Genomic DNA, 26,873 nt, shown 5'->3' with positions numbered 1-26,873 from the left:
CTGATGGTTTCTAATTTATTTTTAATTGAAGATGATATAACAGAATTTATAATGAATTTTAACAAAGCTGTCCAATTTATATTGGACTCAAAGTAATGATGAACAAAAAAAGGAAAATTTCATGATAAATATAAACAAAGAGGCGAATTTAAATATTATGTTATTTATAATACTTTAAGCAGAGAGGTAAAACAAATCAGTTTATGAATCCAAAGAAACGATACTTTCTATCTTTAGAAGAGAGTATTCAAACAAATAAATAAATTTTCTGGTCACATTTTAATATGAAAAAGAGTAAAAATTAAATTACAAATATACTCTATTGTGATAAGTTACTTCATAAAGAATATGAGATGGCCAATGTTTTTAAAGAATTTTTTCACAAAGCATTTACAAAAGTAACTCAAATATATTGAAGTAGTTATGATCAATAATTATATTAATTATATTGATATACCATTCATCTCTAATGATGATATTTCAAAAGTAATCTGTAAACTTAAAAGTTGATCTGCAATTGGTGGCTAATTTTATTTTGAATGGTAATCAAAAAGTTTTGGTACCATTACTGTCAATTTTTTATAATAAATATCTTCAAAATGGCTATTTTCTTGAAATTTGGAAAGATGTTTATATAGTTCCAGTCATTAAAAAAGATGGAAATGTAAGTGATATTGAAAATTGTAGACCCCATTGTAAATGCAAGTGCTAAAATTTTTGAACATATAATTGCCGATTACATTAGATTCTCGCTTAAACAATATATACATGTAAATCAGCATGGGTTCATAAAAGGTAGATCTACGGTTACAAAAACTTTTAGTATTAATTGACTCTATAAAAACAACTCTTCTAAAAAAATCTCAAATTGATAGTTTATTTATATACCTGGCTAAAGCTTTTGATTTCATAAACTTGATATATTTGGAATTTCCCGAAGGTTTTTGCAATGGTTTCAGAGTTATTTAATGAATAGAATATTTAGAGTAAAATTAGGTCAAACAACATCCAATAAAGCAAAAATATCGTGTGGTGTACCACAAGGATCTCCTCTTGATCCAGCTGAGATAGCAGTTGGCAACACTGATGTGTCGACTGCAGAAAAAACCCGCATTTGCCCAAATAGACCCGTTTTGCCACTGGCGTTTTTCAAAACGAAACGCAAGCGAAATGCGAGGTAGTGCATGGAATGACCAATTCATTTCCATTGTTTCATAAAACGTGACCATTTTTGTCGTCATACCGTCGATCATTGTCATCGTCACGATGAATTATGGAATTAGAAAATCAACTTCAAGTAACCGAAGTTGAAATAAAAATAAATGTATTTGTCCCCGCCAAAATACGCCTATGACGAAAAGGAATTAAAATAACGGACTGTTCAGACTAAATCGAGACGTATTAATGAGATAATCATAATTTAGTGTTTAGTTGAAAACAACCATTTTCCTATTGCATGCAGCTGTGCTTTCCTGCAATGTGGTTCCAGAGCTGGAGATGATGCGAAAAACAACGCTCCACGAAACCAATAGTTACGTGGCTCTCTTTACCTTCCTGTCCCATGGGAGACTATTTACGGTGTTAAGATAGGCCATATTATCCGATCATCGAAAGGTGTAATGTGTGTTGCCTACCCTCCTGCATTATTTGCTTCTATTAAACCCTATGGGGAAGAATTTCTTTCCAAAACTTTACACTCTCAAATATCATTTGGCAGACGCATTCCTGTTTTGAGTAGCTAAATTCAAAAATGTTATTTTGTCTATTTGTTGTCTATTCAAAAAAGGATTATTTTAAAGAATCAAAACCATTGTGAACCTATTATACTCCATTGTGGTACTAGGTATCTCTTAATCTCTGCTCTTACAAATCTTAATAAGGAAGTAGCTATATAAATTGTTTGAAATGGGTAGAAAACCATAGATTGGGGCCAAGCGTTTTATCTGTTTGGGAATTGCACATTTTAAAAAAAAACTATTAAAAACTAGTGCAAGAGTCAAATGAAAACCTTACAAAACGAACTCAAGGCCATAGTCGTGGCCACAGGGGGGCAAGGGGGCGATTGCCTCCCCCTCCCTAATACTGCCAATTTGAACATTTAGTGTAGAGCAATCTTATCAACAATATTAAACAATTTTATACTATAAAAATGAAGTATTTTCATGTCAGTGAGATTTCCAAGCAATTACATGGGGGATACATTATTTACTATGTAATAGGACTATCCCACTTTATTCTCTATCAAATTTCTTGTTATTAACATTCCAGAAAATGTCTTGTTATTAGCACTCCCCCATTCTTAGGTGGTCTAATGATTCTGATACTACCTCAAATGCGACATATACAATTTATTTTCTAAAATCCTGCAAATCAGTGGCAGTGTTAGGGGCAAGGGAGCAGTTGCCCCTCCACTTTTTGCCCCCGCAACGGTGCCTCTTGGAGCTAAGCATTGTTTACTTAGAGAAAGTAAACCTTCTTTGCCCCCCACAAGTTTTTGCATCCAATCACCGCCACTGAAAAGGGGGGAACCCCCTCTCCCGGGAAATGAATGTCCACCTACAGATTACATATTTCACACATCATTTCTTCAGACACAGTAATTTATGTTAATTATTTTAAGGGCATTGAAGGAACATGGTAATTTCAGACGAAGCAGTGTTTATGTTTGCTTTGTCCCTCCTGGAAAAAATACCTTGCTTGCCCCCCACTGGAAAAAATCCTGCAGACGTCCATAACAGCTACTGGATGAAGATCTGTTTTTTTCCTGAAATAAGTTGTTCATGTGAAATGTTCTCCGCAAGATGGCGCAATATAAGATATCGGTTTAAACATTCTAAATTGTCTGTTGTTACCTTATGTCGAGCAAACTTTTGTCGTACAGGTTTGTGTCAGTGACAGTGAAGGTGTTTAAAACTTCTACCAGCTGAAAGAAGATTCACAGTGTAGTGCAGGATACTTTCCTAAGACTGTTGAAGTTCATTCTAATCTTGAACGAACAGAGTTTACGTTATCCAATATTTGTAAATATCGACCTATATGTAAAAATATGTGCCTTTAATTTGCAAGCTTCTCTGTAGTGGAAGTTTAAGAAAAGCCGGGAATTTTGTTTAGATTCGGCCTGTCATGTCCATCAGACTTTCTTGAACTGTAGTGTTGTTGCGTAAATGCCTCGTTCTTCTGGTTAACTCACAATTAGATACATTATTCATTATAAGAATCATTGCTAGTACGTATAATTTAATTTATAAATATATTATTTTCTAAACCTAGTATTATCATGGCTGTTCAATGGTGATCGTGCAAGAAAATTAAAGGAAATTTGAAAACACTGTCAATTTGCGGAGCAAAGTTCCTATTCGACGTACTTCTGAGAATTGAATGCAAACATTAAGCACTAAGCTGTACGCTGTGTGACAGCCTTTGTATGTGAGCTACTGTGTTGCTGATTGTCGGGTTGGGGGAGGATATGTCTATCTATGAGTTGAATTTTTTCCCTTTGCTTTGGGTTATAATTTTGAACTCTACAATTATACATTTAGCTCCTTGCAATACCACATCTAATACTTCAACAGCATTTCGCCAACCGCTGTGGCAGAGTTACTAGCATATCACGTTAAGTCACCAGAGGTCCATGGTTCGAATCCCGGTCCGGGCATGGATGTTCCTTGTGAGTGTTTTTTCATCAATTTCATCATATCATCACTCATCATCATACATCGCGATTACAAAATTAGCCAAAGTGCCAGAAAATTGACGTACAATAACTTAACTCAACTAATACAACAGCGGCGCTTCTCTTTTTATCCTGGTTACGGGCCTTTGAGATGGAATGAGGTTTTTCTTTCCCCCACTGGATTGTCATCAATCCTTGCCCCCCTAATCAGAGAGTCTGCGCACGCCTATGCTCAAGGCTGCAACACTAATTAAGTGAGCTTCAAAACACCATTAAAGATGGCGCCTCCTATATATACACACTTGCACCAGTAAAGAGGGGTGGTTTCTATCGCTCTATCAGCCTGAAACTTGAGGAAATTTCTCGGCAAATGAAAATTCAATATATCTCTGCATGCTTACCACATCAGCAAGTTTACTAATGGAGGAGAAAGCTCGACAATGGCCTCAGTTCGCAGGCAGATGGGTGGAAAGGCCTTCGCTGTGGCTCGTAAGTGACTGCACGTGGACCCCAAAGATATATCCTTCTTCAGGTGAAAAACTCAATATGCTGACCAAGGCAGAAATTTATTTTATTATAAAACATAAACTAAACGTAGCGTAACGTAACGTAACAGAGAAGAGGAAGGGATTATCTACGAAGTGAAATGTAAAGAATGTCAGAGTGTGTACATAGGAGAAACGAAAAAGAGGCTGAAAGACAGGTTGAAACAACATAGGGATGATGTACGACTTAAGAGAGAGGAAAATGCGATATTTAAACACACGAGAGAAACAGGACATGACATAGAGTGGGATGAGGCTAAGCAGATAGAAGGGAGAAGAGAATGCTAGTGAGAAAATGGAAGGAGGCCAAGGAAATAGAGAAGAAAGGTGAAGAAGACACAATGAACTGGAATGGGGGACTGAAGAACAACAAAGAATGGAAGAAGGTGTTAGAAAGAGTGGAAAGGACAAGAGAGAAAGAGGAGAGAAGAAGGATGAAGAATGAAGGAAAAAGAGCGTGAGATAAAGAGTCCAACCACAATCTAGATGGAAGTAAATATGTTTAGCCTTTTAGGTGAAAGTACAGTTGATAAGGGAAACCCACCTGCTAGAATGTTCCAGAACAACTTTCTAATAGTCTGGAAGGGAGTAAAGTTTGTGTATATATATCGTCCTGTTTTTCTATCTTGTTACATTTGTACTTGGTGCAGAGTCTGAAGAAGACCTTGCTAGAAGGTTGAAACGTTACGTTTAGTTTATATTTTATAATAAAATAAATTTCTGCCTTGGTCAGCATATTGAGTTTTTCATAATCATGCAAACAAGGCTTAATGGTGTTATTATTGGACATTTTCCGAGGCTGATGAGGAAAATTAACTTCTTGAGGTATGTAGGCACTAACTCAAAGTTGAAACTATATGTAGATCAGCAATAGGCCTGTGCTAGGTTGCAGCAAACTTGTGCAACCCTACATACAGAAATCTGCTAGATAAGAAACAGAAACAAATTAACCCCGATGGCGCAATGGTAGCGTCGTCGCCTTGTAAACAAGGGGTTCCGGGTTCGATACCCGGTGGTGGCACATACTGGATCAGATCCCACTTTAAACTGTAGGTCCAATCCCGATTAGCCTTACTGTGCATAGAGTGGACTTACAACAGCAAATCAATCGACCAATCAAATAAATTAAGATATTCATTTGACTCTCCCTTGTACAATGAAAATAACCACAAAGCGTTTAAAAATATTCAAAATTACTCTGTAATACGGTATTTTTTATTGACAATACAAAGTTATGAAAATATTATTTTGAAAATTTTCAGTTATTCTGAAATGGAATGGCCAGTGTTTATTTGTTTCAAATTCACTTGTCTACTTTATGCAAGCCTACAGTTTGAATTGTAATCCATAGAAACACACCCCCACGCATAAATTCAACTATGTAGAGCCTAAAACCAAAACGTTCCTGTGCCACTGCATAGCTAATACTTTTGTGTGGTGCCTATTCTGGAACATAAGGTGCCTTATGAAGTTCAGAGTATAATGCAACAATGATTCAAACATTCTCGGATAGATGACTCTGCATTGTTTACTGATACATATTAACAATGGCGAAAATTCATCTCCTAAGGAGCTTCGAATTGCCTACTATATTTATCAAGAAATTTCATGCGAGTTTTTCCATTTTAAGTCTAGAGTTAATTTTAAGTACGAAGTGAAGGTTTTCTCTAATGGAATTCAAATACACAGAAACTTCTTTTTGAGAAAACTATTACAAAGTTCGGAAAATCTATTTCTGACGATTTTTTAGTCTTAAAGTTACGAAATGAAAACATTAATTTTGAGGAAATAATTCTCGGGCGAGTCTTTAATTCGTACAATGTAATAGCTTATTTTAATTAATTTTTACAGTCAATATCTTGAACAGCCGCAAGAATTGAATTCGCGACTTTCAAAATGCCAGTTTCAATTCAACACCCTTTTTTGTGCTTCTTACCAGCAATGAAGATGTTTCTAATTCTTAAAGGTTCCTGATTATCTAATTAAAGATTTCTGTTGTTGCTATGTTCTTCCGTAACTTTTCCGTTTTACCTTTAGCACGTTTGCTTCCAACGAATCCTGCAAAAGAAAATTTTCTCTGCTATAAAAATATCTCGATAGAATACTTGTCAATAGAATCTTTATAAACAAGAAATGTCAGTGACTGTGACTTCAGGGGACCACAGCAATTGCATCATCTCTATCAATGCAATGCACAGGAAAAGTCTGCTTCATTTTCAAATTGTGCTGCTCTGTCACCTGAACCAGGAAATTAGACTACACCTTGTACAATATTTTTTTTGAGGTGTTTATCACATGAATCACAGTATATATTGGTCTAGGAATTAATTCGTGCGCTTGGACAAGAGATGGCGTAACGAGCGTATCGTCCCACAGTTCCGTGTAGCCACACATGCGTTGAAAACTCCTGTCAGCGCGCATCGTTCGTAGTATAGGGCAGTTGATTGACGCGTCAACAACAGCATTTTGTAGTCAACTGAACATGGCGCAGTTCGTGCCAGATAAAGTGTTTTTGCGGGGTGTTCTGCTTCATTACTTTAACATGCAGAAAAGTGCTACCGAAAGTCATCGTATTTTGGTGGAAGTGTATGGTGACCATGCGCTAGCTGAGCGAACGTGTCAGAAGTGGTTTGCACGGTTTAGAAGTGGTGATTTCGGCCTGGAAGACCAAGAGCGACCTGGACAGCTAATAAAATTTGAAGACGAAGAATTGAGAGCATTGCACGATCAGGATTCGTGTCAAACGCAGGAAGAACTTGCAGAAGCATTAGGCGTTGATCAAACAACAGTTTCCAAACGCCTCAAAGCCATGGGAATGATTCAAAAGATGTCACATTGGGTTCCACATGAATTGAAAGACAGAGACGTTGAAAGACGAAAAACCATTTGCGAATTGCTGCTTCAAAGACAGAAAAGAAAGGGGTTTTTGCATCGCATTGTTACTGGCGATGAGAAGTGGATCCATTACGAGAACCCGAAACGAAAAAAGGCCTGGGTGAAGCCAGGTGAACCAGGTCCATCACAACCGAAACGAGATATTCACTGTGCAAAGGTTATGCTGTGCATATGGTGGGATATGAAAGCTGTGGTGTACTATGAGCTGCTGCAACCGGGTGAAACTATTAATGGAGAACGTTATCGACGACAATTAATGCGTTTGAAGCAAGCTCCGGCCAGGAAACGACCTGAATGGGAGAACAGACATAATAAACTTATTTTTCAACATGATAACGCTCGCTCACATGTCGCAAAACCTATTTAGAAAATGTCGGATGGGAAGTTTTACCCCACTCGCCGTATTCACCAGACGTTGTTCCTTCGGACTACTACTTGTTCGATTACATGAATAACGATCTGATTGGACAGTGGTTCACTTCTTCAGAAGATATCGAAAAATGGGTCTCTGACTGGATCTTTTCAAAGGATGAGGACGTCTTTCCCCACGGAATCCGTAACTTGACTGACAGATGGGCGAAAGTGGTGGCTCGCGATGGACAATATTTTTCTTAAGGTATTTATGTATTTTGTGTTTGAACTACAGCTTCAACGTGTGCGTAACAACCGCACGAATTAATTCCTAGACCTAAATATATATATCAAGATGTGTATTAAAAATCATGTTATTAATTTGAAAACTCATAAAGAAACCTTTATGTTCACCTACTTACTTCATTTTGTTACAATTTTCCACACACACACACATATATAAGATAAAGGAAAAATCAACAAGCATTTTGATAAAACATTCAAATGCTGACTAAGGCAAAATTTGTTGTATAAAACATATACACTAAAAACGTAACGTTTCCACCCTCTAACAGGACCTTCATCAGACAAAGTGTGAGGTGAATTTATTTATTGGGAATATTTGTCTGAAGAAGACACTGTTAGAAGGTGGAAACGTTAAGTTTGTAGTGTATATTTTTTATACAATAAATTTTGCCTTGCTCAGCATTTCAATGTTTTATTAACAGGGAAACAACAGTGTTACCATTTTGATGTATTTCCTAACCTGTAATCACCTAGATTTTGATATTATTATATTCTATTACATAGATAGATAGATAGATGTATGTATGAAAATCTAGATGATTACAGGTAAGGAAATGCAATAAAATGGTTCATGATATTTTCTTTATTATTTTTTTTCCAACGCACGGAAACCTGTTTTGTAAGATTCTGACAGACGAACTTCAAGCTTTCTTTTGTTTACAATCTATTTAGTTTTAAAAATTTCCAGTTAAAATCTTAGAATTTTCTACGTTTATCGTTAAATATAAATATCCTGTAAGAAAGAGAACTGGTTCTCTCTGTTTCAACGTTTCGGGAATGTCTGAAAGTTAAGCCAGTTTTTGCCTCAGCATTTTATTCATTTGGTGTTTTTAAGTCCACTTTATGCACAGTAAGGCTAATTGGGACTGGGCCTACAGTTTAAAGTGGGATCCGAACCACTATGTGCCTCCACCTCTCAGCATTTTATAACCAACAGTATATGAACCATTTCTAAGACCAGCATTGTCCCGTTCTTCCCTGTGTATCGAATTCATTAAATAGCCACCTTTCGTTTTCCGAAAATATCCGGTATTTCTCTCGTACAGTGTGTCCATAAATTAAGTATCTATTTTGTTGAACTAGTGATTAGTACACATTACTTTCAACATGTGCACCATCAAGTATTACGGCACACTTCCCACTTGTCCGCAGTGACGCGAAAGACGTTCTGGAACATTACCGGTGTTATGGCGGCAGCAGCCTGTGTTATGCTCTTTTGGAGCTCCTCAAATGTGGTAATGGGTCGGGTGAATGCACGTTCTTTGGTAAATCCCCATACAAAGAAGTCCATGGGGGTGAGTTCCCATCATGGACCCCCGTACCCAATCCATTTCCCAGGAAAGTGAGTATTCAGGAACGTGCGGGCATCTAAGGCATAATGACATGGTGCCCCTTGTTGCTGACATGTGTTCACCCGACCCATTATCACATTGGAGGAGCTCCGAAACCGCATTACACAAGCTGCTGCCGCCGTAACACCGGCAATGCTCCAGAAAGTCTTTCGCGCCACTGCCGACAAATGGGAATTGTGTCGTAATGCTTGATGGTGCACATGTTGAAAGTAATGTGTAGGGAACATACACCACGAAAAACATTGCGAGAAAAATTACTATCTCAACAAAATAGATACTTAATTTATAGACATCCTGTATTAGAGAAGGAGTACGTACTATACAAACATTCTGTATGAACGGTACATCTTATTGTAATAATAAACATAACCAACACCCTTACGAAAACGAAAAATGAGAATAAAAAAAAAATCAATGCCCAGGCCGGGATTCGAACCCGGAACCCCTGGCGGAAGGTAGTTGTTGTCCACCGTCTATCTCTAGATTCTGAACCAATATATCCTCACATAATGAATAAAAACTTTGTGAGGCCCACCATCGGGTGACGAATTCCAAGTCAGTGGGATCCTCCGTGTGTCGGGCGTAGGCAAGTCGCCGTCAAGCACGTAGCTATCACGCGGGACAAGCAAGCTGCACCCAAGAGCATGCACGGGATCGACCAGAGCCACCTACGCCACCGAGGCCTCGCGAGTTTTAACTTTTAATTGTTCCTTTTGAATCCTTCATTGTTGCCATCGCCCAGGGAGCACTCGTTCGATGCACAACAATTCGAAATCTTTCTGGATGGGTTGCCGTCGTAATATCAGGTTAAATATACAACACTAAATTGAGTAAACCGCTTAGGACAAGGGCAGAAGAAAGACAAAAGCAAATATATGCAATATAATAGAAATGATCGGGTCTAGCTACTTTTTTCTAATTCTAGTATAGCCCCTCCCCGATGGTGCAGTGGTAGCGTCGTTGCCTTGTAATCAAGGGGTTCCGGGTTCGATACCCGCTGGAGGCACATAGTTTTTCGGATCCCACTTTAAACTGCAGATCCAGTCCCGATTATTCTTGCTGTGCATAAAGTGGACTTAAACACCAAATCAATAAACAAAATCTAATTCTAGTATAACTCCTACAATGTAATACAATGATAAATGCCCTGTTAGCACAACAGTATTGCGAAAGGAGAAAATATCAAAATAAAGCAAACCAAGACAGGGGAAAAGGCCACAAATAATAAAACTAGAAGGCAACATCAACAGCAACCCGAAACATCAACAAAAATGCAAAATCGCCATGATTGCTCCTGTCCTCACAAAACAAAACTCTGAGAGATTATTACTAGGGCTAGGATTTTGATGCAAATGCATCTCTTTTTTTGGCATAAGTAGATAGGAACGTGTTTAACACTTAAGTGAATATATTGGGATGTCTTTTATAGGACATTCTTTTGCATTTTTGACCTTTTTTGGAGTAAAGGTAATTTTAAAGTTTTTAAACCATTTAAGTCATTTTTCGGCCTTTCAAAAGTCATATTATGCATTTTTTTACATTTTAGTGAATGAAGGGGCATTTTACATGCAAATGCAACCCTTTGAAGGAGAGAGGTTCCAGACTCTCGTCTCATTGCCTGCCTTCAGCGCAGTTCTGAATGACTGTGTTTGAAGAGACAAAGTAATTCTGCTCCTCTTGCGTCGGAGGAAGTCGAGAGAAGTTTTTCCATGTACTTATCCGACAACCAACATTCATTCACTTTTGAAAATTTGCATATGTTTTCCGTTGTGTACTGCAACTCAGTACTCTAAGTGTAAAAGATGAAAAAAGTGAACTTTCTTACTTGTACTACCATGCACAATGAACATGTGATAGATACTGTAACGTTAATTTGTAATTTGAATTTCTCTTGGTAGTTTATTCATGCGTCGACTCAAAGTAAAAGTCTGGGCACTTCATCCACACTTTCCCAATCCGACCATTAGTGAAATTGGATTCCAAAATCCACGGCGATACATTCATAAGCTTCCATGGATGGACGGCTAAGAAAAGAACATCTAGAGCTGCTACATCTTATCCTGCCATGAGATGAAAAACAAGGAAATTCAAACCGCGACAGTTGCAGGGAAGACTAAAATAACAAAGAAAATACTGCAATGTCGTCAGTGCAATGAAAATAATGAGTCAGAGCCCAACAAGAGCTGACACTCGAATACAAACACAACCCGCCAAGATACTGACTTGACTTGACAAATTTACACAGTCTAGTCTCTACTATAATAACTTATAAACATATATTTGTATAATGGGACTCACTTTCAGCCGCATAGTTTCAAAACATGGCATGAGGTGCTCCATAGGCATAATCCGCCTTGCACTTTTTGAATTCAATTTTGGACTTTCTGTCCTTAAGAGTGTGGACACAGAGTACACCTTTCCTTGTTTAGCTCGCTTTGGTAAAGATAGAGAGTTAGTCAATGGTTCTCTACAGCATGGGCGGAGTTTCAGCTTTTGCTTTGGGGGGGGGGGCAAGACTCTGGGAGAAGCATATGATATTGTAAACTAGGGGATATTCAATATCCCCTAGTTTATAACGGGTCCTGAGGCTGTTTGACCCTTGCCCTTTCCTCCATGAATGGCTTTACAAGTTCTTGGTCAAGTTGTTCGCCTTACCATGTTGTCTTTGGAAATACTTTCATAATTTATCTGAGAGTAAATTCCCCATAACTATGTTCATTGGGGTAATAAAACACCATCAGTGGACAAGACCTACTATTTCTTGAGACATATGCAGAAGATAGGTCCTCCTCCGTAGTCGAGCGGGTTAAGGCGTTCACTCGTCTTGAGATCGCTCGCTGCGGGGCGGCGTAGGTTCGAATCCGGCTCTGGTCGGAATTTATTCGGCCTACGTATAGTGGCAACCCACCATCGTGAGGAAATTGGGAAGTTCCGAGTGAGTGAGCGTAACCCGGTCGAGAACAACGGCTGGGGGTTCGTCGGGCTGATCACCCGTCACCCCAACACTGGTCTAAGACCTCCACGCTATAACAGGTGACGGAGGAACAGTGTGGGAGGGAGACCAGCAGTCGGTAGGTAAGCCAAGGCCCTTCAAGGGCTGTAGCGCTGTGGGTTATGTTATTTAGAAGATACAAATTATACAACATCCACTCTTACTTTGGTAAGGTTGCATATTAATTTCTGGTTTTTGTAATTACCCTGTGATTTTATCAATTTCTGAACTTTGGTCTGAAAGCAACAGTCAACTTGCTCTTGATCATCTGCTACTCTTTGGATATTTGGCTGGATTCGTTCTTGTTCACTTTCATACGACATGAATGCAAAACAGGTTTTATTCTACACTAATCTTTAACAGATTTAACATACGGAATATTAAGAAGAATGTTGATGCGAAATAGAATACAACTTACAACTATATTAATTTTGCTGTATAAATTATCACTAAAATATTTTTGTCGTTAAGGGAGGACTCTGGTGGGGTGTGACATACCCCAGGCGGAGTTTAATGGACACAAATTAATGCTAACAGGCAACTAGTTGATGGTTACGGCCAGGATCCCTTCCTCGTAACTCAACTTGACGGTACAGTGATCGACAAATGAAAGGCATATACACTTTATCGGCAACAACTAAAAATAAAACCTTTGGGGTGTATCACACCCAACCTGAGTCCTGAAGCGGTAATACCCTTGAAGATATCGGGGGAAGGGAAACGAGTAAGTATGTTCTTTTATTTGAAGAGTTTAGAACATAACGTTATGTATGTATGGGCTTTAATATTGTACAAATATACAATATATTCAAAATTGTATATTTTCTTAATGATGAACTGAGTAAGTAAGAACCGTTTCAAGACAGTTAGTTGGATATTTTGTATAAACGAATTCAACAACGACACTAAATTGAAAAAGCCATGTTTACGAACCTTTCCAAAGCAATTCATCCCCAGTGGAGGTCCGGAGATGTAGCCCCCCAAGCCCTCTCCAGACGTAGCTATTCTCCAGCTTTGCTAGCGTACCCCTGTTTTTTTCGAGGGGATGGAATTGTAGAGACAGATATTACATAGATAGGATAGACAATAAAATATTTCGTAATTATCCTTTTTAACCTAAGTTTTAACTTTAAGTGTTGTTCAAAGAAAAAAATGTCATCCTGGAAATTTTAAGCGGGATTTGAATTTACCACTTTGCGTCTATACGAGTTTATTGCTGCTTTCATTTGAAAATTTGGCTCCCTCCTACGTACAGCAATGTCCAGCCTTCAAGGACATTATTCGTTCAAAGTTCACACGAGCTGTTGGAAACAACAAATAGTTAAATCCGTAGCTTGTTGCTATGAATGAGAATAGTGTTTATGACTGAACAAATGGACACCATTAGCTTACCGGATATGCTGTCGATGAAAATGGCACATTAACATTTGACAATCGAGTGCTTTTATTAATGCTTGAAAAGATCGCTAAGTGCAGGGGGTATATTGAACGAGACATGCAAACGTGAAAAGCTAATTCTGAACGAAAGCTTAATTGTCTCTGCTTCTTACACAAGGAAAGAAATCTCATAAAAGCCATACGTTGTGCAAGGGGAAATGACCTTGTCAACAGTCAAATTACAAATGCATGTTACATTTGCTGGGGATATTAATGCTCACAGATAATGTCGTAACGACTAAATTGCACTTTCACAAGTAACTAAGTTCACGGCTTTGCTCTACAAATGTTTCTCTATGTCAGAGATACGGAAAATAAGGAGACAAACTGAATTTCATCCGTTTGGTAAAGATAGAGCACATATTAATGCTTGTGTTTAATACAGATAGTTGAGAAGATTTGTGTGTAAGTATCGTTTTGTACTTTTCTTATTTTAACTGCTTTTTTATTGAATATATATATTATCCACCCAATCTAGATTAATCAGATATAATAGAAATAAAACACCAATGTAGGCATCCAAGTAAAATAAAAACAGAAGGTTGTAAACTTCGAATTTTATGGCAATTTCTATTTTTCATAAACTTTCCCGCTTTATTTCAAATCGGGATGGATTTCTCTTCAACATGGAAAATTTCCACCTACAAAGATTCCGTGGGCGAAGCACAAAGGGAATTCGGTGGGTCAGGTCGTGGGTTACTCTTCTGTACAAGCAACTTGTACATTACTAGAATTACTAAGCCTAATCCACAAATACAGTCAGAAAATATACAAATATTTACAAAATGACATCCCCATTTACAGATATAACTTTTACTTTTCTGTAGAATAGTACAACCAACTTGTACAAGCGGCCTGGTGGCCTCTCAATTGGCATGCTATAGACTTAAAATTATGGCACCATATTTAAAAATGTATATACAATATGGCGTTTTTCGTGTCGTGTCGCACAATGTGTCATAAGTAATTACAAAATTACATCATTTACAGAGATAACCCTTCTTCTACCTTCGTAATATACGCCAGTGCAGTAGCATACGCAGGATTTCATCAAGGGGGGGGGGTTATTTCGAAAACTTTCTACAAATTCAGATTACCATTGTTTTATTATACTTTAATTAATTAATAATAACTAATTAATAATACTAACAAATAATTAATTAGTTCAATTACCACTAATAATACTATTAATGCATCTGCTGTTACTACTTATATCACTACTATTATCTATGCTATTATTAAGTAGTAGAGATCTACATAAATATATTTATGAAAGCAATAGAACATAATTACATTTTTTTTGTTTCTTTGTTACGAAATAATTGTCTAGTCAACTGTTATTTGTATATGATAGGAGAGACATTCTAAGTGTGAAGAAAATTCATAAAAACAAGCAAATATACTACATTTATTGAAATAATCAAAATATGAAACTCATTCAAGGAGCCGCGGTGGTCTAGTCTGACAACCTCGTGGGAGATCCGGGTTCGATTCCAGGAATTGGTTGAAATTTATTTAAGCCTTGTCTCCGCACACAGCCTCATATCAATAAGTACCTGAGAGAAACCCTGGGGGATAAAGGCTGCCGGAGCATGGTGCTGATCACATCCCCTGCAAAATGGCCCAAGATCGAGAATGTGTGGGCCCCAGCATACCACTACATGTGCATTTAGCATGGCACGGTGCTAAATGAACGGGGAAATTTACAATACCTTTACTTATAGAACTCACCCAGGATGATGATGAGGGCGCGAGAATACATGTTGCCAAATTCCACTGAGTCTATGTTTTCAATCAAAAGTACGTTTATAGACATTCCAACACATTTATCACTTCTAGGTGATTCAACAGTGGTCAGAAGTAGCGAGCTACTTGTAGCGTCGCTACTGTAGCTAGCTACAAAATTTGTAGCTGTAGCTGTAGCGACGCTACATGTTGAAAATTGTAGTTGTAGCGGTAGCGAAGCTACAAAATTCCTGTAGTTGTAGCGAAAATTTCGCTACAGCTACATTTTTTCTCAGCATTTTGAGATGAATTTTGAATGTGGCAACAGCGTCAGAAAAAATCGACAATAACCCTTAATTTTGCAGGAGGTTCATAAAGACAGTCTATTTCATGGAGATACAGATTATCTAGACTGTAGATTATAGATATCTGCGTAATTTATTTAATTAGTATCTGAATAATTCAGATATCCAGATAACTAACTGACATATATGAATATATTCCTGCTAACAGCTACTTTTTTTTAGCTGCATCGCTATTTTGGGGAGAAACATGCCTCGTTTGCTGCATCACTGGAAAAAAGTGCCTCGTTTGCGTCACCCCCGGAACAAATCCTGTGGATATCCATGGTGTAAGATACACCAAAATGTCATTAATTGCTGTGTAAGACGCAACTTGCAGTGCCGAAACGAGCGATGGATTTTCCACTGCACTGACAAGGGAATAGTGCCATCAATAAATGGCTCAGTACGTTAACAGCACTGATCATCGTCAGTATATAGGATCTCGCCAGCAATAAATTATTGTTACAAGAATGATAAGAGTTTCTGGAATTACAATTATTTTCGCGATAGTATTTGTTCACAAATTTTAAAATTACAATACGTTTAGAACACTCAGGTTTACACGACAGTTTCCTCAATAATTTTATCATATTGCAAAAAGTATGTATGTTTCCTGCAGAAACAACAATTTTCTTTAGTTAATTGATTGATTTGGTGTTTTAAGTCCACTTTATGCACGGTAAGGTTAATCGGACTGGACCTACAGTTTAAAGTGGGATCCGAACCACTATGTGCCTCCACCAGGTATCGAACCCAGGACCCCTTGAATACAAGGCGATGACGCTACCACTGCTCCATCGGGGAGGTCTTTCTTTAGTTAATATACATAGTTTTCAAATTTATATATTTCTCCCACTTTTGCGTCACTTTTCTGTAACTTTTGCTAATCATGACATCATCATCCTTTGCCGTTTCCTGCCTCTGGCTGGGTCGGCATAGAAGTCAAGCCTCTCCATTTTTCTGGTCTCCCACCACTCCTCTCTTTCCACAGTGTTCCAATCTTGTCCTCTTCTCCTAACACTCTTCACTATCTGCTCTTTCCACCGACATCTTGGTCTCCCCCTTGGCCTTATTCCCACTCCTTGTTCATTGTAAGCTCTTACTGGCAGTCTTTATGCACCCATCCTCTTTCAAACCATCTCATCTGTGCCTGATCTATCCTGTCATGAAGCTTCACCACACCCACTGTCTGTCGGATCTCCTCATTCCTTTTTCTCTTCCTTCTAGTCTTCCTAAAAAAAAAAACTCCTTAAAAATTTAATCTTCACTGCCTGCATCTTTTCTTTGTCTCTCTATGGCATTGTCCAAGTCTCTGCTCCATATGTAATTATTGGCACATAGTATGTGTTATATATTACCTTCTTGCATTTCATAGGTACATCCATGTTCCACATTAATCTTCGAACGCTTTGATATAGTCCACCACCCATTTGTCCTCTTCTGTTTACCTCCTCATCTATTCTTCCACTTCTCTCAATTATGACAATGAAGGATGAATGGTTTATTTAATTATTCTCTTATCTATAGTCGCTTTCTGCCACTTTCGTCTAATTGTGAGAACGAGGACGAATGATGAATGATGAGCAGTGTGGGGAATGGAGGAGCAGGAGGATCTCATCCTCCCAACTTGGCATCTTTCCTAGTTTTTGTTTTGAGTCCATTTAATGCATAGATAATCTGATCGAGACTGGCTCCTAACCACTATGTGCCTCTGCTGGGTATCGAACATGGGGCCCTTTTGTAGTCAAAGGGCTCCAGGTACTTTTCATTCAAAATGCTGACTTCATATCAGTCTATAAAAAAATTAAATATTTATTCTAAAGAAAAATATGTTGATGTGAACATAAATACGTAATCCTACCAAATTTTATTTGTGTATAGTTGTAATAATTAATTTGGGTAACACCCTAATTGCAATATTCATATATCAAATTTGAATTGATATGCCACTTGCATAGGTATGGTATTCTCAAAAACTATAGTAAAAATAAGTAACTGAAGTAACACTGCTATCAAAATTATCGAATGACTGGAATCATGATAATAAATAACAGAATCTATTTACCAGTATAGATCCACCAAGCTTTCTGAAACCTCGGAAAATATGCGAACTAGAGACTTCCCCGTAGCTTTAACTAGCGACACTAGCACCACTGTTCCCGTGCTAGGGCTTCAGATGAGTTGGTGGATGTATAGTAGGGGATTTTTTTAATACCCATATGGTTGTTTTCATTTTTTTATGCAGAAGTAGCGCAAAAAGTAGCGAAGTAGCGAGTAGCGAACAGGAGTAGCGTAGCGAGCTACTTTTTGGTAAATGTAGTTGTAGCTGTAGCGAAGCTACATTTTGGAAGAGTAGCTGTAGCTGTAGCGAAGCTACTTTTAAAATGTAGCGTTCTGATCACTGTGATTCACAAAGCACTTCTTCAACATCACTTGAGAGTTCACAAGGGGATGTGAATGTTTGCAATAACGTCGACACACTACGACGAAGGAAGGAATTTTCACAATTCTCGCGAGAGACTGCGCGACTTTTTGCAAAAGAATTGCAAAATTGAACTTTTTGGCCGCTTAGATTGTGTTAGGAATGTTGTTTTTCTCCATGTAGATCTTTGAATGTGATAAATTAGCCATTTTTAATTTTTTCTACAACTTTTTCCATAATATTCCTAAAGCTCAAGGGGGGGTTTAAACCCGGTAACCCCCCCCTTTGCGTACGCCACTGCGCCAGTGTATGTAAGCATTTCAGCAAGTCTCCTTCCAAGTACATATTCAGAACCCTCCGTATTCGTTGGTCAACCTAACCTAACCTAATAATAATATTCACGGGCTCAGGTTCAGTCCAGGTTAGCCTCACTGTGCATGAAGTGAACTTAAGTCACCAAATCCATTAATCAGTCAATAACAATATTGTTTCTATACTATAATTATAATAATAATACTAATAGCACTCCTACAACTGACAACTCCTACAACCCTCCACTCTACTATCTCAAAGCGCGACACAGAAGGCAGGAAGGAACAAGGAGTTTCTCCAGCGGTGGAACTGACCACGCAGGTTGCGTTTTTGCATGAAAAATGGGATTTCCTATCATGAATGTATACGATACCGCAGACTGCTTCGTGGATGCCAGTGGCATTTATTTTTCTTGCCCGATGATATTTTAAAACGCCAGTATGCTATGAAAACAATAGCATGGCCATTCCTTTAGACAGTGCATTTATCACCGCTCACACACATGTTGCTTATTGTACAAGGTCCGCCCATAAAGAAACCGAACTGTCAAAGAAAAAGAACCAAACCAAATAAAAAGGTATCGTATTCTGGCAACACTGCAAAGAGCTATATCTAAACTTCCCGTCAGTGCAGGTTTCAACCTGTTAAAGGCAGTCGGTATCGGGGCAAGCGTGCGTCAGATGCAGGTCGTGTGCAGGCGGCGTACAAAATACGCGGACCAAGATGACCAACGTTACAGCATAAAGTTTTGTTACAAATTAGGTAAATCGTTATCGAAACGTTACAGATGATATGGACAGTGTATGGCGGGAAATGAAACCTGGTGTTTACAATATGACCCCGAAACAAAAAGACAGAGTTCCCAGTGGAAAGGACAGTTCTCGCCCGTAAAGCAAAAAGCAAAAAGCACATATGTCGAAATCGAAGACAAAGGTGCTGCTGATCGAATTTTTGATTCCCAAGGACTGATACACCATGAATTTCTCGCTGAAAACCAAACAAGCAATCAGTGGTATTACAAGAAAGTGATTATTGGACTCAGAAACAGGATGAAGCGGATTAGGAAGGACCTCTGCGATTTTGGCCAATGGTTTCTCTTACATGATAATGTTCGGCCTCATACCGCATTGTCTGTACAACAATGCCTTGCTAAGCATTCAGTGACAGTGATCAATCACCCTCCATACTCTCCGGACTTATCGCCTGCTGATTGTTTCCTTTTTCCCCAAGCTTCGCTATGAAAGGGCGAAGATTTGACGACGCCGCGGACATTAAATTAAATGTTACGCGTATTTTGCGAACACTTACTGTCAATGACTATCAACAGTGTTTCCAAGACCTGTACAAACACTGGTCAAAGTGTATTGCCTCCTCTGATGATTATTTTGAAGGCGTTAAAGTCATTTGAAGGTAATTACTTGTTTTCTTTCCTAAAAAAAAGTTCGTTTTTTTATGGGCGAACCTTGTATTTGATGCGCTTCAATAAGAGAAAGAGTCTGGACAGGATACTTAGTCAAGCCGTATGGTTACATAGATTTCGCCACTTTTCATTGGCAGTGGCAACGGTGAAATTTCTCGCGTGGTTGCATGCATAGCCTATAGGGTAGAAACTGCGGTTTTTCTAGAATTCGTAACATTGAAACGACCAAAATAAAAAAGTTAAAATTTGTTTGCCAAAGTCGAAGTTTGTTTAAGTTCACTTTATACTAACTTCAAGGTTGATCGGCACTGGACATACAGTTTAAAGTATGTACAATCCATACGACTGTGCAATGCTCCTCCATCGGGGATCGAATCTGGGACACCTTAATCACAAGGCAATTACACATTAATTACAACTTCCCCATCAAAAAGTCCAAAGTAAGCAAAAAGTCTCTACACCCTCTGAAACTTTATCGGCGACATCCTGTACACAAGCACCTTCCCCTATACGCGCGCGCAATAACACACGCACCACACCACACACACTCATACATATGTAATAAATATATGCATGCTTACAGCACATGCTGTGCCGCTCCAAGAAAACAATTTTGATCCGCCTATGCATGTGGGGGCAGAGCTAACAACAGACCTCACTATACTCACGCTCAGTATAGCGAAGCGAGCGGAATTTCCGCGCCAGAAGTCTCGGATATCTCTAGGGTGCACATTTTCCGTTGGCCACGTGTCCAAATGCCCTCTCGTGTAATTCCGCGTTTCTTCGTTTAGCTTCGGCAAGCGTCATGCTCGGACCCGCTGTAGCGGACTACACTCGGAAAGGGACATGAAAGTTTCCACACGGAGATTCGGGGTGGGGTCTCAGTGAGCTATAAGCTAGAGAGAGAGAAATCTGTTTTTAAAAAAACAATGGAAATGAGACAGGAAAAGAGAGAGAGAAAGAAAGATTTCTGTCTCCTTCTCTCTCGCTTTATTTCACTCACTCGCTTTCTCCGCAGAAAGCATGAAAAAGGAAACAAAAGATAATCACCATGATCATCCCCTTCTCTTATCTTCTTCCTTTTTGTCAGAAAAAAAAACGAAGGAAGAAAGAATGTGTTCGCTTTTCCTCCCCTTCTTTCTATACCTAGAGAGAGAGAGAGATAGAGAGAGAGAGAGAGAGAGAGCGAGAAAGAGATACATCGGTTTCCCTTTATCTCTTTCCCCTTCTACCTTTCGTCATATCTCTCTCTCTCTCTCCATTCTATTTCTGTCTGTCTGTCCCTCTCTCTCTCTCAAGTAATTAAAGAATGAAAGAAAGAAAGAACGAAAATAGAGAAGTTAGACAGAGGGATGTAGAAGAGATAGAAAAAAGGAATGTTCTTCCTTTGTGTCCTTCTTTCTCCTTCCACACTGTGAACTCCCCCACTATATAGAATATCAGATTCAGTTATAATTTCTACGTTAAGTTATGTCAGTGTTAGTACACGTTTTATATGTTTATCACATTTCAAATATACGAGGGTTATCCAGAAAGTAACTTACGTTTTGCAATAAATGAAACCCAAGTGAAGGGAAACATTTTTTTATTATATACACTTGAAAGTCAAACTCTTAGACTATTTTTTAACATAGTATCCGTACAAATTGAGACACTTATCATAACGGCGCACCAGCTTATTAATTCCATCGTCATAGAATTTTGCCGCCTGGAACTTCAACCACTCATTCACACCTACGTTGCGAGCCAGGTCTTCATGTGTGGAAACAAGTGATAGTCGCTCGGCGCAAGATCCGAACTGTACGGTGGATGATCAACGAACACCTCTCTTCCGAAATCATCCAAGAGCTCTCGAGTGCGATTGGCCATGTGCGGGCGGGAGTTGTCAACAAAACCTTTGGAACTCTACTTTCCCCGACGCTTGTTTTGAATTTCGGTACCCATCTTGCACACAACTTATGGTAGCCTAGCTTTTGCGTCACAATCTCATGCAACAAACTTCGTGACATTTGAGGAAACTCAAGCGAGAGCTCCGTAATTGTGAAACGGTGGTTTTCATGAATCTTTACATTGATTTTCGCCACCAGTTCATCAGTCACAATGCTAGGTCGGCCACTTCGCTTTACATCGTGCACATTAGTGCGGCCATTTTTAAACATATTGCACCTCTCCCTCACTCCGCCTTCACTCATTACGTCGTTTCCGTACACCTCACAAAGTTGCCGATGGATTTCAATTGGTTTGTGTTTTTTTGCCAACAAAATTCTAATCACTGACCGCACTTCACAACTCGCGGGATTTTCGATTGAAGCACACATTTTAAACATTCACAATGAACACAGCAGAAGCAACACGAACGGCACGCTACCACAGCTGGATGCGTACTGAGTGAGAGGATGCTCTGACGCCAAGATGGCGGTGTTAGCCCAACCCCTTGCCCCACTCCACCAAAACGTAAGTTCCTTTCTGGATAGCCCTCGTATCATGTTTAAATATTTTAGGCCATTTGCAGATGGAGTCCTGGGTTTGTATCCCCCCTCAAGAACCTCTCCCTAAATGTGGGCGTGTTGATGCCAACTTATGTCGAAAAAATATTTTGTGTATTGTTGCATACTTATTTTCTAATGCAGACACAAGTCTTCATGTGCTCACCACATGAACAATATCATACAAGATGTCTGATAATTAACGCAGTCCAAGTATATAACTATAATACAAGGTGTCTGGAAAAGATTGTACCTATTTCTTCTCCATTGCTCTAAGTAACCAGTGTGCATGGAGCGACATGTAACAAGCACTGATTGTAAGTATACTGAAGAAGTTTCAGTTGAAATACCCACCATGTGCATACAAACTGTTTGTGTAAAATGGTGCTGACGAAACAACAGATATCCGCAAAAATTGCATCTGTGATCACAGATCACCGCAGCTTTTGGCTGCAGTTTGGGTTTCATCCACTTGATAAGGACTCCATTAAGCATTGGTATATGCGATTACTGCAGAAAAGTTGCCTGTCAAAGTCAAAGCACTGGTCGCTCATCATGTTTGGTGGAGGCAGTGGATAGAGTTAGCAAGCCTTTCGACACAGTCCCAGGAACTCCATCGAAAATTGAGCCATGATTTGGAAATGCCCCACTCTATGGTATGGGATGTGCTTTATAAGCATTTGCACTGAAAGCTTACAAAGTGCAACTTGTGCATGCTGGTTTTCAGTACGAGCATACAGGAGTAACCATTCAGCCACGCAAGTCGCATGAAAATAGACCTGTAAACATATGTTAACAAAGCTTGGGCAGATTGTCTTCTGTTTGTGGCAGAAAGCATGCTCATACCACCTCATGGGGCTGACAATAATTGATTTGAAAAGGGAACATTCTTTTCTGGACACATGAAAAATTCTGGAAAACATGTAATTCATTGGCTCTTTTGTATCTTCTTTCAGCAAATTTTGATACATTAATACACCACTGGAATGAGAAAAATGGAAAGATTACTTTTCCTTGTGGCTGAAATTCTTCTGGTTTCATATCCAATGTTGACGTACCAAGTTAGTCTAATCAATTTACAGAAAACCACGATGGATGACAATCTATCTCGATGTATAAAGAGTATTCTAAGGAGAGATCTCAACGATGAACTAATTATTATATATGCTGAAACACAAATGAACCACATGGTGTACAATATTGTAGAAAATTTCCTTGGATCTGCTCTGATATACAACGATGAGGCTGAGGAACAAAAATCAAGTAATTCAAGCACTCATTACCACATTACTAAATGCATGAACTATATTGTATTGATACAGTCAGCAACATCTTTTGAACATTTTCTGCACAAAATTACAAAAAAATCTTTCTGGAATCCTCAGGTACGTTTCTTGGTAATATTAGATACATGTAATAGTTCACAAGAGGAATCTCTGTTGGCTATCTTCAAGAGTTCTCTTGGGAATAAAATCTTGGATATCGTGGTTCTTTTGAAGAAGATAGAATGGAATGATGATACTACTAGCAACAAAGATTTATCTTCATCTAAGGATGAATCCATTGTTTGTTATTCATACTTTCCTTTTACACCTAGTTCATGCTTTGCTTCTGACACCTTAGTACTCATGGATGAATGGAAGGATGGAGGTTTTGTGTTTGGGCATGAGCTATATCCAAAGAAAGCAAATAAATTACAAGGTTGCGAGTTCATTATATGCGCATGGGACATATGGCCCACAATAATAATTGATTACACCAAGACCCCTCTTCAAATGAATGGCATTAACGGAAAGTTTATTGACGTGATGTCGGAGCACATGGATCTTACTTATGTAGTCAAGGGACCTTCAACGTGGCCGACTTGGGGGACATTACTGGCCAATGGTACGTACACAGGAATACCGGGGGAGGTGCTCTATAACCGTGCCGACATTGGAATGTTCTCCTTCCCAGCCGCTGAGCAGTACTATAACTTATTCGAACCTGTGCTAGCAACAACCAGGGTGGATATTGTATGGGTCGTGCCACTTGCAAAGATGGTGCCTCTTTGGAAGAATCTTTTCTTAATATACGAGAGCGTTCCGTGGATTCTCATCGGTTTCACGTACATATTTGCAAGTGCTTTCGTGCACTGTTTCAATACTTACGTGCCCAAAGAGCTCTCAACCATGTTCTCAGCTCCACCACTGAAATTACTCTCCTTATTTCTTGGGATCTCCATTACTAAAGAACCAGAGTCGATCTCGTCCAGAATGTTCTTCAGTCTTTGGGCATTCTACTCCCTAGTTATCTCAACATGCTACACGTCCTTTCTCGTAACTTTCCTTACTCACCCTCTCTATGAGTCGCAGATCGACAGTGCACAAGATGTTGTAGACTCCGGTATCGCTCTTGGTGGAATGATGAGGGAGATCTTCAAGGATGAAGGTTCTTCAGTAGATAAGGAGATATTGAAGAGGTGGGAGTACACTTACGATGCTGAAGCAGCTCTTGAAAGAATAGCCGACACCAAAGACTTTGCATTGGTTATAGACCTATTATTTTGCGAATATGTAATCAACAAATACTTCCTTGATGAAAATGGTAACCCACGCGTGCATCTAGCAACAGAAGTCATTGCCTCCATGCCGGGTGTATTCCTGTTACCGAAAGGATCTCCCTTTTTTGTTCGTATCAATTCACTAATTATTTCTTTGCAAGAGTCAGGAATAGTGGAGAAATGGACTGAAGATATAGCACATAGTGAGAAATCAAAAGGGGCTTCGTCCGTTGAATACCAAGATGACAATAAAGTAGTGATAAGTCAGAAACATTTAGCAGGAGCACTTTCTACATTGCTTGTCCTTCTTGCATTTAGCACTGTTACTTTTGTATGCGAGCTTTTGTATTCTCGAGTGATAGCAGTATGCAGAAATTAATGTTAGAACTAGCAGTATACAGAAATTAATGTTAGAACTTGCCTCTCCTGTCAATTTTATGAAGACTATGAGTGACTGAGTATTTATTGTTCATTGTTGTATCATTTTTGACTTGTTCTGTAGTGGTAATATATATGATGTTAACTTTGAGAACAGCTTATCTCATTAGTCAGTTGAATGATAAGATTCAAATGGATTATAATAAATCTCATCAAAGCATTGTTAGTCCTTAAGAAAGACAATCATAATCAAGTTCAAAGTTTATTTTATCTCTAACATTGCACTAACCAGACAATGATAAATCATAGCTTAATATATTAGGCGCATCCACTCGCCACAGGTGGCAGGCCATGCGTATTGAAACCGGTTTTGCACATGTTCTGGCTAGTGAATGTCCTAGAAGACGCCTCCTGAAAGTTCTCAGTAGTATTGCAGCAGCGATGAAACATGGCGGCTCTTATTCCATCTCCCGCCACGTGCGAGGTTCGTTCGGTGATCAAGTTCTTGAACGCACAAAACATACAGCCGATTGAAATTCATCGTCAGCTGTGCCAAGTGTATGGGCCAGACGTCACGAGCATGCAGATAGTGTGTCGTTGGTGCAGGACATTTACTGAAGGCTGGCAAAATGTGCATGACGACAAGCACAGTGGGCGGCCATAGGCCATTATGGACGAGCTTGTGGAGTAGGTGCAGCACCGCATATTGGAGGATCATCGTGTCACGATCACAGAACTCAGCAGCCATTTCCCGCAGATTTTTCGGCAGTGTTGCATGACATAGTTATCAAACGCCTCTTTTTCCGGAAATTGTGTGCCCGGTGGGTGCCAAAACAACTGACGCCCGAACACAAAGGAAAATGCATTTCTGCAGCGTTTCCATGATGATGACGATATTCTCAACTGGGTCATCACAGGGGAATAAACGTGGGTTGCATACAGCACCCCAGAATGCAAGCAGCAGGCCATGCATTGGCGTCACAGTGGATCTCCATGCAGGACGAAGTTCAAACAGACTGTGTCGGCGCGAAAAGTAATGTGCACGGTGTTCTGGGACAGACAAGGCATTCTGCTCATCGAGTTTCTGCCCAGAGGTGAGACTGTGAACGCTAAGCGTTACTGTGAAACACTGGGGACATTACAACGAGCCATTCAGAATAAGCGACGTGGTAAGCTCAGTGCCGGGGTGATCTTTCTGCACGACAATGTGAAGCCGCATATGGCTAGGCGCACTGTAGACCTTCTCGACAGGTTCGGTTGGGAGGTGTTCGATCATCCATCGTACAGCCCGGATCTCGCTCCCAGTGATTACCACCTGTTCTTGCACCTGAAAATGTTCCTGTCCGGTCAACATTTTCACAGCGACGAAGATGTTCAGACGGCTGTCACACAGTGGTTCGGCGCCCAGGCAGCGGACTTCTATGACGCAGGTATACAGAAGTTGGTCCCGCACTATGACAAGTGCCTGAATTCCAGCAGGAATTATGTTGACAAGTAACTGGACAAGTGCTGTATCTGTGGCAATAAATCATTGAATGAAATAATGTTTTCTTTTTGTGCAAGACTCCAGGGAAACTTACTTTCTGGATGCGCCTAATACCACCATGGTTCATTGTGATTGTAAATTAATATAACTAAATTTAAGCAATCCTGAATAACTTTTAAAGTGTCTAGGAATGCCTCTGTAAGTCTG

The 26,873-nt window shown here is 39.2% G+C and overlaps 1 protein-coding gene across 1 annotated transcript; it reads left to right on the top strand.

Moving 5' to 3' along the window:
• The first annotated feature begins 13,862 nt into the window (after positions 1–13,862).
• Positions 13,863–25,363, top strand: LOC146005328 (ionotropic receptor 21a-like). The gene is made up of 2 exons (XM_083144494.1): positions 13,863–13,956; positions 23,217–25,363. Exon 2 carries the CDS (start codon positions 23,247–23,249, stop codon positions 25,179–25,181), a length of 1,935 nt encoding a protein of 644 aa, XP_083000620.1. The 5' UTR covers positions 13,863–13,956; positions 23,217–23,246; the 3' UTR covers positions 25,182–25,363.
• The last annotated feature ends 1,510 nt before the right edge of the window (positions 25,364–26,873 follow it).

Source organism: Lepisma saccharinum, chromosome 23 (assembly GCF_977018435.1).
Source record: "Lepisma saccharinum chromosome 23, izLepSacc3.1, whole genome shotgun sequence".
Taxonomy (NCBI): Eukaryota; Metazoa; Arthropoda; class Insecta; order Zygentoma; family Lepismatidae; genus Lepisma; species Lepisma saccharinum.
Note: the sequence above shows the minus strand (reverse complement) of the source record. Positions and strands in the feature narration are given on the sequence as shown.

Excerpts from the sequence above, each read along its gene's own strand:
- LOC146005328 (XM_083144494.1), top strand. The coding sequence starts at position 23,247 with ATGAGAAAAATGGAAAGATTACTTTTCCTTGTGGCTGAAATTCTTCTG.